Source organism: Chaetura pelagica, unplaced genomic scaffold (genome assembly GCF_000747805.2).
Source record: "Chaetura pelagica isolate M959 unplaced genomic scaffold, ChaPel_1.0 scaffold145, whole genome shotgun sequence".
Lineage (NCBI taxonomy): Eukaryota > Metazoa > Chordata > Aves > Apodiformes > Apodidae > Chaetura > Chaetura pelagica.
Window position 1 is genome coordinate 137,460 of NW_009953332.1, and position 13,573 is coordinate 151,032.

A 13,573-nucleotide genomic window follows, 5' to 3' on the forward strand; every position below is an offset into this window, starting at 1 on the left:
GAACGTTTCAGTTTCCATGAGGAGTGATTTTTTGGGACTATGCTAATTGTTGAAATCCTTAGCAGAACCCAGATGCTCCTTTTCCCCCAGAGTTCTGTATGTTCCTGAACTGGCAACAGAAAAACAAGTTGTCAAAAGGCTCTTTTGCTTGTTTGTTTGTTTCCTTACTTGCTGCCCTAAAAATCTGTGAGCTTTAAATAAACATGGAATAGTATCTGCTAGCTGTGCAAGGGTGGAGAAAATAATGTCTTTCTGAGGAAATTTACACGATTCTTTGAAGACAACTCTTCAACTGTTTTCCTTGCTTTGAAGCAGACTGTAGTTTTCCTGTGCCATTTTTGAGTGCATTTGTTTTGCACCGCTCACCTTATTCCACTCATTCCCTCTTGGTGGGCTGGACACTTGCTTGGCATGCAGGATGAAACCAACGGGAAACCTCTACACTGAAACTACTGGTGGTAACTCCTCAAGTGTTATGCTGCCCATCTCCTTGAGAGTCACAAGATCCTCATCATTTTTTTGTTGTTGAGCTGGGGACCACCATGTTCTTCTTCATACCTACACCATAAGCCTTAGCCTGCCATCAGATCTGGGCATGAATGTTTCCAGTGAGGTCAATCAAATAGTGCTTAGATTCTGTGCTGCTCCATAGAGTGCCTTCTGCACATGTTTGAACTGGCTTTAAACCAAGTAAATCAGGTGCTTCTGCCAGTGCAAGGGGAGCATAGGGCTTCACCAAGGCTTTACTGCACCAAGGAGTTATATGGCTTCAGAGGTGAATGCTTCTCTGCAGACAGTTGTTACTCTGTGAGCTGAATAATCTCTCTGTTACTCCCCATGCTGTGCAGGCAGATTTCTAAACAAGACGAAAAATGATTTTCTGATGGGAAATTGAAGTATTCCACACTTACAGTGTCAGAGAGAAGCATTTCAGTAAAACTTGGGGTTTTTTTCCAAGGTTTTCTATTTGCCTTGTGGTTTTTTTTCTTCATTGGCTTGTAGCTGTTTGGGTTTTTTTTAACTGAAACAGTTTGTCAAGTCTGACACTAAACTGCAGGTTATTTTTATCAAATGTAACACATGATTCAGACAAAAATCCTGCACCCCTTCTCTGCAGAAGGAAAAATCAGAGGTTTTAGGATGAGCATGGAAGAAGGACAAGCATGAAAAAACTTTGCAAACACCCTCAAAAACATCTGTGGTCCAGGCACTTCCTGAACCAGACATAATTTAGGAATATCTCAAAGTATTCCTGACTGTCCCCAAGCTCCTCCAGGACCCCCATCACCTTACAGCACTCACAGCATCCTGAGACAGGGATTTCCACAGCAGATCCATGCCTTGGCTTCAGGACTGCCCTGCCCAGTTTCACTTGATGCCAGTTTCTTTCTTGCAGGGCAAGACAGAGGAAGCAGTAGATGCCCACTGGCTCTCTCCATACCCCACTCATTATTTTGCAAAGCTCCATTTAGTCATCCTGATAACCCTCTCTCTTCAAAGTGGATGAGGTCTTACAAATTATATTATATACTTGGGTTTTAGCAATAGGAAAGTCACATTGGCTACCTTTAGTGCTAATAAGCAATTGCTTCCTTTCAAAATCAGGATTCCTGGAAAAGGAAATTAATTTATGTTTTTCATGTTATGCATCCACATGTATGTGGATGCCTGAGTACAAATGCCTGAGTACAAATCTCAGGTGAACACCCATAATGGTCATCTGTATTCTTATAAAAGCAGCACATCCCAACTAGATAGAAAACTTTTATTTTAAACTTTCACAGTAAAACTGGCTTCAGTGCCTGTTTTCTCCACCTCGTTTCAACCTGGTTTCTAGAATCCCTTAACTTCTTGAAAAAAAGAAAAAAAGACTTCACACAGTGTCCATGGCAGGGAGTATGTGTGTGTGTGTGTGTGTGTGTGTTCAACAACCCAGCCAACAGTAGTAACTACCTTCTTCACAAGGCCCAGGCACTGTACACGATCCAGTCATCCTGTGTATCTGATACCTGAGTATCCTCATGTAAGCATATGAACAGAGTAATGGGGAACACTTACTGGCTTGAACACAGAACAGTGATTTAACAAGTGTTCGTGTATAAGCATGTGCTTTACACTCTAGTGTTTTCAGGAAAACCCTGAATCAAGACCCTGCTTAAGTCGGGGCTGCTTTCATCTGCTGAATGTCTAAATCCTTGACATGCTGATTTTGGTGGGATTTTTGTCAACCAGTCCAGTCTTCTCCCACATTTTTTCATAACATACCCATATAAACCAGGAATACATACAGTAGCTACCTTCGGTGACTGGGAGAAACCTAAACTAAATGTGATCTAATGACCTGAAGGTGAAATGTCCTGATAGAAAATTACCAATGCTGCACTTCACCCAATCTTCAGAGGAAAAAACATAACTTTTGCTGTCATATGTCTTGAGCCATAGCTGTGATACAAAAAAATCAAAGGGCAGAGGCATGCAGTCAGGCTGACTGAAAGCCAGTGAAATGGAAATGTGAGCAATATTCCAATTTAAGTCCACAGAAGCTCACTAGTTAGTAAGTAGTTCAAGTATTTTAGTGCCTGCTGTGTTGCTGCCTACAGGGAAAATACTCTTAAGTGCTTTCCCTTTCTCACAAAGAAAATAAGTTTCCATCCATGTTTTATAAGCCTGTCTTGTCACATCCATTATACAGCATGACACAACCAGCCAGAGGAGGTACTGTGGTGATTTCTGTCATTTGCTTTAGTGAGAAGGTTTTTGTGAAGGGTAGAACACATCCATACATATATACAAAGAGAGATATATATATGTATGTGTGTATATACATACATATAAATGTAGGTCGGTGAACTGTGAAGAGGTGGGTGCCTTATGCTGGCCTATGGAGTGTCAGATGTGGGGTGTTAATGCCTACATATGTGAAACCCAAACATTCTGTTATCTGGCTGGCTTGGCACAAACAGGGCAGAACAGAATTACCCTTATTCTCAGAATATTAAGCCATTAACTGGAACAGCTTTTAGAACTTCTTTATTCTGGTCCATAGCTGATCAGCTATTTGAGGAAATAGCAAACAACAAATTCTGTTCTTCATTCTTCAAAGTACACTGCTAATATCACAGGATGAAGAAAATGTCAGGAGAGATCCCTGAACAACATTGGAGGCTTTTAACCCCCGAGTCATCCAATATCCTGTTCTATTAAAAAATGCTAAGAGAAGATGGTGATTGGAGGAGTGATAGGAGGGGTGACCCACAGACTATCAATTTTATATGAGGAAGGATTTTTAAAGATGCATACATTCATTTGGTATGTGTGTGTGTGCACAAACACAAACTACCGTCTGCAGGCACAGAGCAGTGAGATGTCAAGTTTTCAGCTGAAAGCAGGCACTGTATTTTTGTTCAGCAGTAGTATTCTTACATACTTCAGACAGTGGGACACGTGTGTGTGTGTGTAGATGCATATAAGCATAAACAATCACCATGTGTATTAGACAACTGCTCAACATGTGCATCATTTGAATACTTTGCCTCTTCTGGGTTCATTACTCCAGCCCTGCCATCACCATTCTGATGTCTCACTCTTGGCAGGAGTGGTCTAGACAATTACCTAGCTCCATATTTTGCTTTGTTTTGAATGAGCTTGGCATAAAATAAATTAATAAATAAATGTTCCCTCATCTTCCTTGTAAATGTAATGCTTTCACTCAAAATGGCCTGGCTTGAGGTACAGTATAAACACAATTTCTGCATAGGCAGTATCTTACCATATGCCTCTTAATAATAAGGCATGAAGGTTTGAAATCCCTGGGAGATGGAGAATTCCCAGAGCACAGTAGGGTACCTAGAAATGGGACAGAAAAAATGCTTTAGGGACTTCCCAAATGTCTTCAAACATAATGCTACAGCTACTAAAATATTTAAATAACAAAAACATGCCTTCACAGGTAGGGAGTAAAAACAGTTCTTCCCGTAAACACTGAGGCTGGCACGCATATTTGAATGCCTCCCATTTACCACTCAGTATTTCTGTCTCGTTTACAAAATCTAAAATGAGACAAGACCCCTGGGAGAGAGGACCTGACCTGGACTGGGGATGGGTGAGGAGAAATGCTCCCCCCAAGGTGGCAAAAGGCAAACAGTTGATCCTTTAGAAGAGAAAGGTGTTGCAGGGGAGGAGAACAGGTTGTTCTTCTCTTGAAACACCTGAGAAGGTTTGCTGCCTGCTGAAGGGAGCAGTCTGGGCACGGACAAGTGGCCGTGGTCATGAAGGTGACCATCAAAACCCTCTGCTGTGGAAACGACCGTGCTGTCCTTGGCACCGCGTGCTCAGCCCAGCTTCTGGGAGCCAGTAAGGACCAGCTGCTAGCGTGTGCTGGTGGCTTGAATTTTAAATAAAGCCAGCTGGGGGGTTATCCATGCCTTTTGCTTTGCAGGTAAACCCCATGCAATCTGGCTGAAGCACCTTCTCCCCCTCGAGCCCTGGGAAATCCTTCCCACCAGCCTCACGAGGGAAAAACATGGTCTGCAACCTGCCCCCGTCTCCCGTGGTGCCACCCACCACTGTCATGTCATCTCACTGTCACACAATTCCACCATGCAATCTGTGGGTTTGGCCCAGTGTCTGAAATGCAAAAGCACATCTTTGTCCCTTTAACTTCTCTCTCAGCTGTTATGCCTGTTTTTTCCCCTCCTTTGGGACTGTGCACTCTGTTGCTGCTCTGGCTGCTGGGAGCGAGCGAGGAGAATTTCTCCTGCTGGTGAGCAACCAGCTAGTCTGGGGCTGGCGTCTTCCCAGGACGCTGCTGTTTGCTTTCCAGCAGGCAGAGGAGCAGGTGAAATGGGACTGGTGACATCTGTACAGATGTGTTTGACTGCTTACATGCTCTTGCGAATCTGCTACCCTTAAAGCCTCTGTTTCTCTGACGAGATCTCTCTCTCTCTCTCTCTCTCTCAAATTATTTTTCCAAGGAGAAAAGGAAAAGGCAGACAGAAATAGAAGGCAAGAGACAACAGCTTGAGGACCAGATACTTCAGCTGCAGCATTTCAAGGTAAGGGACTGATGCCAGAAACGATGAATTGACTAAATCTGTTCATTATTAGACATGCAGATCACACGTCTGGAAGCTAGGAAGAGCACACTCCGACATGAAGCAGCTTTCACTGCCGGAGCCTGTCTCTTGCAGTGATCCTGTCCTGCCTGCTTTTCATTCTGTGTGTTCCATGCACAGGACTGTGCTGCAGAAACAGCTTGGGAGCACGGAGCTGGGAGGGTGTGAGTGCAGGCAGCACAGCAGTGCCGCTATTATTAAGTACTGTTATTTATTATACATAATGATAAGACACCAATTGCTGTGGATGGGATGTTCACTGCATGACTTCAGGGAGCACTGCCGAGCTGCATTAGATTTTTCTGGTGCCTGTCATTAGGTTTTGTGTGTGTGTGTGTGTGTGGTGTGTTGCAGAGGGTATGCCACTTAACATGCGTGTGTGTGTCTGTGAAGCTTTAATTGTAGGATGAAGTTATTAGGCATATGTAGCATAGTAAAATGGGCATATATGCACATTCAGGGAGGGTGCTGATGCAGATGTGTGTGTCTACATGGAGACATGCCTTAGTATTTACCAGGGTGCCGAGCAGCCCTAGTCCCTGTTGGACTCCATGACAGATGCAGATAGCATCATGTGAAAGCCATCCTGGTTATTTCTCTCATTCATCCTTCCTGTCAGTGGCAGAGTTTGTCTTTACATTTGCATAGCAAAGAGAGAACAAAAACGTATGCGTGATCTTTTTGTAACCAGTGCACTTGTGTGGGGCACATCTCATTGGGCTAGTTTGGTGGGGAGTCTGAGGAATTTCAGGGATTAAAACCTTTGAGAAAGATGATTAGGACTGGACAGTTTGTCTTTGCAGCAACGGAGCGGAGGTGTGTTTTTAAAAACAAGGTATTTATGTTGCTTGTGCAATAGTACGTGTGTGTGTGTGTGAACATTGCACCTGCATGGGGAGATGGTGTGCAGAATATCTTCCCTGCCCACTCCTGCACTCAGAGACCAGGCTTCACCTTATACTGAAAAAAGGACCCTTCTCTTTCTCCAAGGTCCTGCCACTATGCTCTGTAAACTATTCCTCATTTTTCTGGTAAACATGGTGCAGTTAAGCCCAAGTGATTGATTGCAGTCTACACAAGTGCTCCATCAGGTTCACCAAGGACCTGTGGATGTCACATTCTTGTAGGTGTTACCGGTCCATGATGTGATTGCATTTCTTTGGGACAACAAGAGGTGCCATTTGGCTCAGGCTGACACTGACTGCAGGCGAGGCAGAATTTCCTCCAACGCCCATAGGTTGATGCAGCAGGACAGTAAGATGCCTTCCCAGTGCCTTCATGATGCTTGCTTTTTTTCTTTTTGCTGCAAAGCTGAAGACTTCCCTTATCACATTAACTGTTTCCAAGCTAACTGGTTTGTGCTTTTTCATGAAATTCTTTAAGCAGTCATTTAGAAAGCTGATTCTTGCAATTCTCTGCTTCATCATTCATATATTTTTATATAGCTGTTGCTAAACTGAATTTTATCATCATCCACAGGGAAAAAGTAAAACCTCTCAAGGTGGTGCAGTGAGGTCAGCCCCTCGGCTGGTGTAACTCATCACTGATTTCAGCCCTGCCACACAGGTTGACACTAGGGGAGGTTCAGTCTCGCTACACGGATTTATTGAGTGACACGCATGAAAATTAACTATTTCTCTTTATTATTTATCTCACAGCCTGCAGCAAAAGCAGTAATCATACAGGAACCTAAGGGGAGATCAGGGCACAGAAATTTAAAATGGCAGCTTTCTCAGCTAAAAACACAGCCAGACTTGAGTTCTGTAATTTGGGTGAGAGGATGAGCATTGAGACATGATAGGATCTTCTCTACCTCCCCGTTCAGTGGCATCAATTGTTACCAGAGGAGGAGTGTATTGTTTCCACCATAGTGGTCGTGGTGACTGCTGCTCCAGGAGCTGCCAGCACCACCAAATAGCTGTCTGCTGGTAGACCTGGATGAGGTGATGGCAGAGGTCTATCTGGGGTTGCAGAGTTCATCCTTACTGCCACTAGGCCTTTCCTGAGCAGAGGGAGGGCAGCTACAGGCACAAAAAAAAAGCACTTGCTGAGGATATTTCACTTTTTCTATGGAGACAGACCAAGCAAACACCATTTTCTTTTAATGCCTTGTTCAGCTTAGTAGGGTGTAAACCAAAATGCTGTTTGGCCTTCCAGGCCCCTGTGTTCATTTGAAAAGCTGTGAATCCTCCCTCCACCTCCCCAGGGCTCTTCCCTCACCTCACCGTGGGTGCTCTAAACCTCTGCAAGTCAGGGGCTTCCAGGTCTGCTATGAACGTAGTCCCCAAGTCTGACACATCCCCCACCCCCGCCCCCCAGCTCAAAATAAATGCATCACACAGCCCAAAATAAATGCATCCGTTTTCCTTCAGAAGTGCTGGGGAGGACATGGTTAATTCCCTTGATTATGTTTCTGTGGAAGACATAAATCCATATCAAAAAGACCAGGCTGTCCTAGGAAGCCCATGGATTTGCTGTGAGGTTGCTGATGTCAGTGCAGAGGGTAAGAACTTTGTGTCAGTGCTCAGTACAATCTGATGTGGAGAAACCTTTTGAAATAATATCTGGGTTAATCCTGTGTCTGCAGTATCTGGGTTGATTCCACAAGCCTAACAGCTTGAGTTCACCCAAAGACACTCTTGCCAGGATTCAATGGCTTCACTTCATTTCTGCCTGATGCCAGAGTAATTTTATTTTTAAAATAACACGGTGTAAAATAGCATGTTTGCTTACTTAATAAAGGTTCTGGAAGCTACAGGGGTTCTGTTAATTTCAGGCAATTTTATTCACATGGGAAAAATATCTAATAGAAGCAGTTTATTGCAAATGCTTTCAATGGATTACCTACAGTTTGCAAGTTGCTGATGTGAGTTAGACCCATGGCAAGACTTTACTACCAGTTCAGTCATTTTTCTCTTGCTACATACCTGGCTGAAAATAAGGGAATGGTGGCCACTGCCCTGTCATTACAGGCAGAACAGCCCAACAAATACTAGAGCTAGTAAGTGCAAGTGTTGAATGCGGACAAGGTTTTGGCAACATGTTTTGCAGAGGCTCCTGAGAATGAAAGCAATGGCTTTATGGCTGAGGACACCCAGACAAAAACATGATTCAGCTATTAATGGTACCTGTGATTTTCTCAGTTAATCAAGTGAAACCCCCTCAAGTGTGAAAGTCTGGAGTAGGAGAGAGTTCGGAGTAGTGTAGGCTCTAAAACCTGAACTCCCTTGTTGCTGATGGCAAAAGCCCTATCACCTCTTCTCTGAATCATTGTGAAGTAGAGGCATTGGTGGGCACAGAGCACCCGCTTTGTAGTTCAGGGCCACAGGGCACTTTGTTGAAGGCAGGAGGAATATTTGTCGATGTTACTATTGGATGTTTCACTGGAAAGGCCCATGGTGTTGGGAGAAGTGTAAAGGTTCTTTGAAACTCTGTTTTTTGAGACTGACCATGCTGTTTTGGTCTAATAAGAGGGAATTTACAACAGACCGCCTTACCTCACAACTTCTTTAATCTTCACACTACACACCTCTTCTCTCATATAACACAATATGTGTTTTACTTTATCTTTTAACAGTATATAGAGTTTAAACTTCATGCATGCACAGTTCATGGGCCATACTCTCTGTGAAAGGACACACCCTGTCCATGGGAACTGGAGGTGTTAACAGCTTCTATGATTTGAAATTAGAAAATTGGGGAAAAATCACCTTATATAGACACACTGTCTGCAGTATGCATCAACGTGATGTTGTTTCTTGAGGAAGGTGACAATTGATTTTGGTTGATTAGTTGCACTGGAGACATAAACTACAAGCAACAGCTGCTTTTAAGAACACGTTCAGCTCTGTAGCAGTTGCATAGGCCTGCTTTAATGAAGATGTTTACTATTTCAAATAAACTCTCAAATAGAAGTGTTTCTCCCAAGATCTGGCTGCCTCTGTAGTTAGTTTAACAGAATTTCTCTAGTTGATTACTGCAGCTCTGTTTGATGGCGGCTGGTAATAAAATAAACCACACAAAACCTCCTAATTGAATGAAAAATTGCTTTAACTATTACTGTTACTTTAACTATTACAATAGATCCATTTACACAGTTACTTAATTTCTGGAGTGGTGTAAATATTAGGGACATATTTCTGTTAACATCTGCTTCTTAAAAACTGTGTTTCATGAACACTTAATCTATAATGTAATTAACATGTTTACTCTGAAGGAAAGGAAAGCCTGTTTATGATACAGAGATTTTGCTAGGATATGGTTATAGCTAAAATTATCTTACCTGCAGTCAGAGAATCTAAACATATATATAGATATATAGATACATGTCTATCTAGCCATACTGTATACATATATATAAAACAGTGTGGTAAAACAGATAACTTTTGTGAATGAAGGAATCTTCTTACTCCATTATATTTAATCCCTCTGTGATTTACAAAATAATTAGCCCTTAAACTGAGTGGCAACTCAGTTAAGCACACAAAAAATGTTTGGTTGTGCCATGGACAGTCTCCATTCTCTACAGGGTCAAAGCCATAGCCCCCAAAACCAGTTCTTATTAACAGTTCAGAACACTCTCTCCACTTCCCAACTGTACTTGTGGGGCATGGAGAGGTTAAGAGCTAATTTGGAGAGAAATTCCCATTTCCAGAGCATAGGGGACCCTTATTCTTCTCCATCTGTGCATTAGCATCTTAGAATCATAGAATTATAGAATCTTAGGGGCTGGAAGGGACCTCGAGAGATCATCTAGTCCAACCCCCCTGCCAGAGCAGGGTCACCTAGAGTACATCACACAGGAACTCATCCAGGTGGGTTTTGAATGTCTCCAGTGAGGGAGACTCCACAACCTCCCTGGGCAGTCTGTTCCAGTGCTCTGTCACTCTCACAGTAAAAAAATTTTTTCGGATATTCACCTTGAACTTCCTATGCTCCAATTTACACCCATTACCCCTTGTCCTATCACTGGTCATCACTGAGAAAAGCCTAACTCCGTCCCCCTGACACTCACCCCTTACATATTTGTAAACATTGATGAGGTCACCCCTCAGTCTCCTTTTCTCCAAGCTAAAGAGACCCAGCTCCCTCAGCCTTTCCTCATAAGGGAGATGTTCCACTCCCTTAATCATCTTTGTAGCTCTGCGCTGGACTCTCTCGAGCAGTTCCCTGTCCTTTTTGAACTGAGGGGCCCAGAACTGGACACAATACTCCAGATGTGGCCTCACCAATGCAGAATAGAGGGGGAGGAGAACCTCTCTTGACCTACTAACCACACCCTTTCTAATGCACCCCAGGATGCCATTGGCCTTCTTGGCCACAAGGGCACATTGCTGGCTCATGGTCATCCTCCTGTCTACCAGGACCCCCAGGTCTCTTTCACCTACACTACTCTCCAGCAGTTCAGCCCCCAACCTGTACTGGGACATGGTGTTGTTCTTCCCCAAATGTAAAACTCTGCACTTCCCCTTGTTGAATTTCATCATGTTTCTCCCCGCCCAACTCTCCAACCTATCTAAGTCTCTCTGAATGGCAGCACAGCCTTCTGGTGTGTCAGCCACTCCTCCCAGCTTAGTGTCATCAGCAAACTTGCTGAGGGTACATTCTATACCCTCATCCAGGTCGTTGATGAAGATGTTGAACAACACCAGTCCCAGTACCGACCCCTGTGGGACTCCACTAGTCACACACCTCCAACCAGATTCTGCCCCATTGACTACAACTCTCTGACTCCTTCCTTTCAACCAGTTCCTAATCCACCTCACTTCCTGATCACCAAACCCATACCTGATCAACTTATCTACAAGGATGCTGTGGGAGACTGTGTCAAATGCTTTACTGAAATCAAGATAAACCACATCTACCGCTCTACCATCATCTATCCACCTAGTAATTTCCTCATAGAAGGCTATGAGGTTAGTCAAACATGATTTACCCTTGATAAAACCATGTTGACTGCTCTTGATGACCCCCATGTCCTTGATGTGCCTGGAGATAGTGCCAAGAACAAGTTGTTCCATCACCTTTCCAGGGATGGAGGTGAGGCTGACCGGTCTATAGTTACCCGGGTCCTCCTTCTTGCCCTTCTTGTAGACTGGAGTGACATTTGCTATCCTCCAGTCCTCAGGCACCTCACCTGTTGCCCATGACTTGCTGAAGATGATGGAGAGTGGCCTAGCAATGACCTCCGCCAGCTCCCTCAGCACCCTTGGGTGCATTCCATCTGGACCCATTGATTTATGGATGTCCAGATTACTCAACTGATAGAGTTGAGTTGATTAGAGCTGATGCCTACCTTACCCTGGGAAGCTCAGCTCTCAACAGGGTATAAGCTGAGAAGTGAGAGGCTCAGTCCCTCTCTGCTAACCTGTTTCATGATCCAGAAGAGAAATCCAGATTTGTTAGGCCAGAACATTTGTTAGCAGTGGGAGAGAGACTAGGACTGCACAGCCTAAGGATATATGGCACTAACTCTTTCTGAATTCCCTACAGAGTACAAAATCTTAGGATATCTTTGCCAGAAAGCAGCGTTCAGAAAGGAGGGGTTTCAAAAATCCTTATATGATTGGTTTTCTAGCAAACACAAAATATCTATCCCCAGATAAAATCTTTTAGGCATAATATAATAGTTTATTCAAGCCAGCTACACAAATTGACTACCCCAAAGAGATGAAAGCTTTATTTTTTTAACTCATGTTTCTTATCTGCTTGCATGCCCTTGCCACGCAGCTGAATAAATGGTATTTTTTCTGGTATAATCCCTATGCAAGAATACTCCTATTCAGGGAAAAGGTATTGTGTGAGTTTTACTTCAAACTGGGTCAGATTTATCCTAGGATGACCACGTGTCTGAGTGTCCCCATACAGGCAGGTCTTCCTTGAAACCCATCAGGATTGGCACGCACGTTTCAACCACTAACAGGGTCCATCGAGCAGGTCACTGCCACGCCAGCATTCTTCATTATAGACAGACTGTGTGAAAGTAGCTCAAGGATGTTTACAGCTCACATCAACCTCAGCCACTCCTAATGGCCTGATAAGAATCCAGCTTTTAAAAACAGTTAATATGAGAACTTCACAGAACCAGAGAAGAACAGAATGGTAGGGCTTGGAAGGGACCTGCAAAGATCAAGTCCAACCCCCTCTGCCTGAGCAGGACCGAAAAAAAACAACTAGGGCAGATCACTCAAAAAGGCATCCAGACAGGTCTTGAAAGTCTCCAGAGAAGGACACTCCACAACCTCTCTGGGCAGCTCTGTCACCCTCACAGTAAAGTTCTTCCTCGTGTTGAGGTGAAACTTCCTGTGCTTAAGTTTGAATCCATTTCTCCTCGTCCTAACACAGGGAACAAGTGAAAAGAGCTTGTTCCTGCCTGCTTCAGGTATTTATAAACATTAATTAGATGCCCCCTTAGTCTTCTCCTCTCTAGACTGAAAAGCCCCGGGTCTCTTAACCTTTCCTCAAAAGGCAGGTGTTTCAGTCCCTTAATCATCCTTGTATCCTCCATTGTACTCTCAAGTAGATCCCTGTCCCTCTTGAACAGGGGAGCCCAGAACTGGACACAATACTCCAAGTGAGGTCTCACCAGGGCTGAGTAGAGGGGGAGTAGAACCTCCCTTGATCTGCTGGAGACACCTCCTAATGCACCCCATTTTAAGACTAGAAAACTTTTAAGACCAAAAAATATCGGAACCTCTATAGGAACAGCTTTTCTTTTTGCCTCTTTTGACTGATGCTGGTTATGTAGCAAGGAGTGATAAACTGAAGCCTAGAGTGGACTGAATGTAGAGAGAAAATTCTTCTCTCAGAAATTAATAGCAAAAGCAACAGTATCTGTGTAGTAATTATGATAACTTGCAAAGTCTATTTGTTTTGGGGGAAGAGAGTTGCCAGTTTTCCAAATCTGAGGTGGTTAACTATTAAAAAAAAGAGTTACTTATAAATTATTTTTTTTTCCTCAAACATATGCTTTACTTCTTTTGAAAATATGGAATGATAACTCATAGGGAAAACCAAAGCATACCTAAATTTCTGGCTCTAGGAGGTTAAAGTTTGATCAGACTCGTTATGTATGTGTATCTGTAAAAGAGAGTCTTATTAAATTTTTCAGTACACCCATACAGAACCTTCAGCTAGCTGGAAGCTATATCTTAGTCCAGCCCCTAAATTCTCTGGGAAACAGAGACGTTCTCACAGTCTTAAAAGTAATTCATGTGTGAGGGGACCCTGGAGGTTTCCTCATGGCCCCGCCAACAGGAACAGGTTGTTCCCATGCCCATCGTTGTCCCATTACATTTGGACTCTCGCCCAGGATAGAGACCCCATGTCACCCCCTGGGAAACCTGAGGACCATGCATGCCTTCATGGCAGCATCTTCTTTTGCAGGCTCTGTCCCTGCTGTGACGGCCTGGTCTCCTCATTTCTTCCCTTGCCCCTGCAGCAGCCACTGGCAGGTGTTT

At 43.7% G+C, this 13,573-nt stretch overlaps 1 protein-coding gene across 1 annotated transcript in view; it reads left to right on the top strand.

Annotated features, from left to right (window-relative positions):
* PALM2 (paralemmin 2) overlaps positions 1-13,573 on the top strand; it is a 193,295-nt gene that overhangs the window by 79,177 nt on the left and 100,545 nt on the right. Inside the window, exons 2-3 of the mRNA XM_009998160.1 lie at positions 4,672-4,837; positions 4,974-5,054. Coding sequence (XP_009996462.1) covers positions 4,672-4,837; positions 4,974-5,054 — 247 coding nt within the window. The remainder of the gene's footprint in view (positions 1-4,671; positions 4,838-4,973; positions 5,055-13,573) is intronic.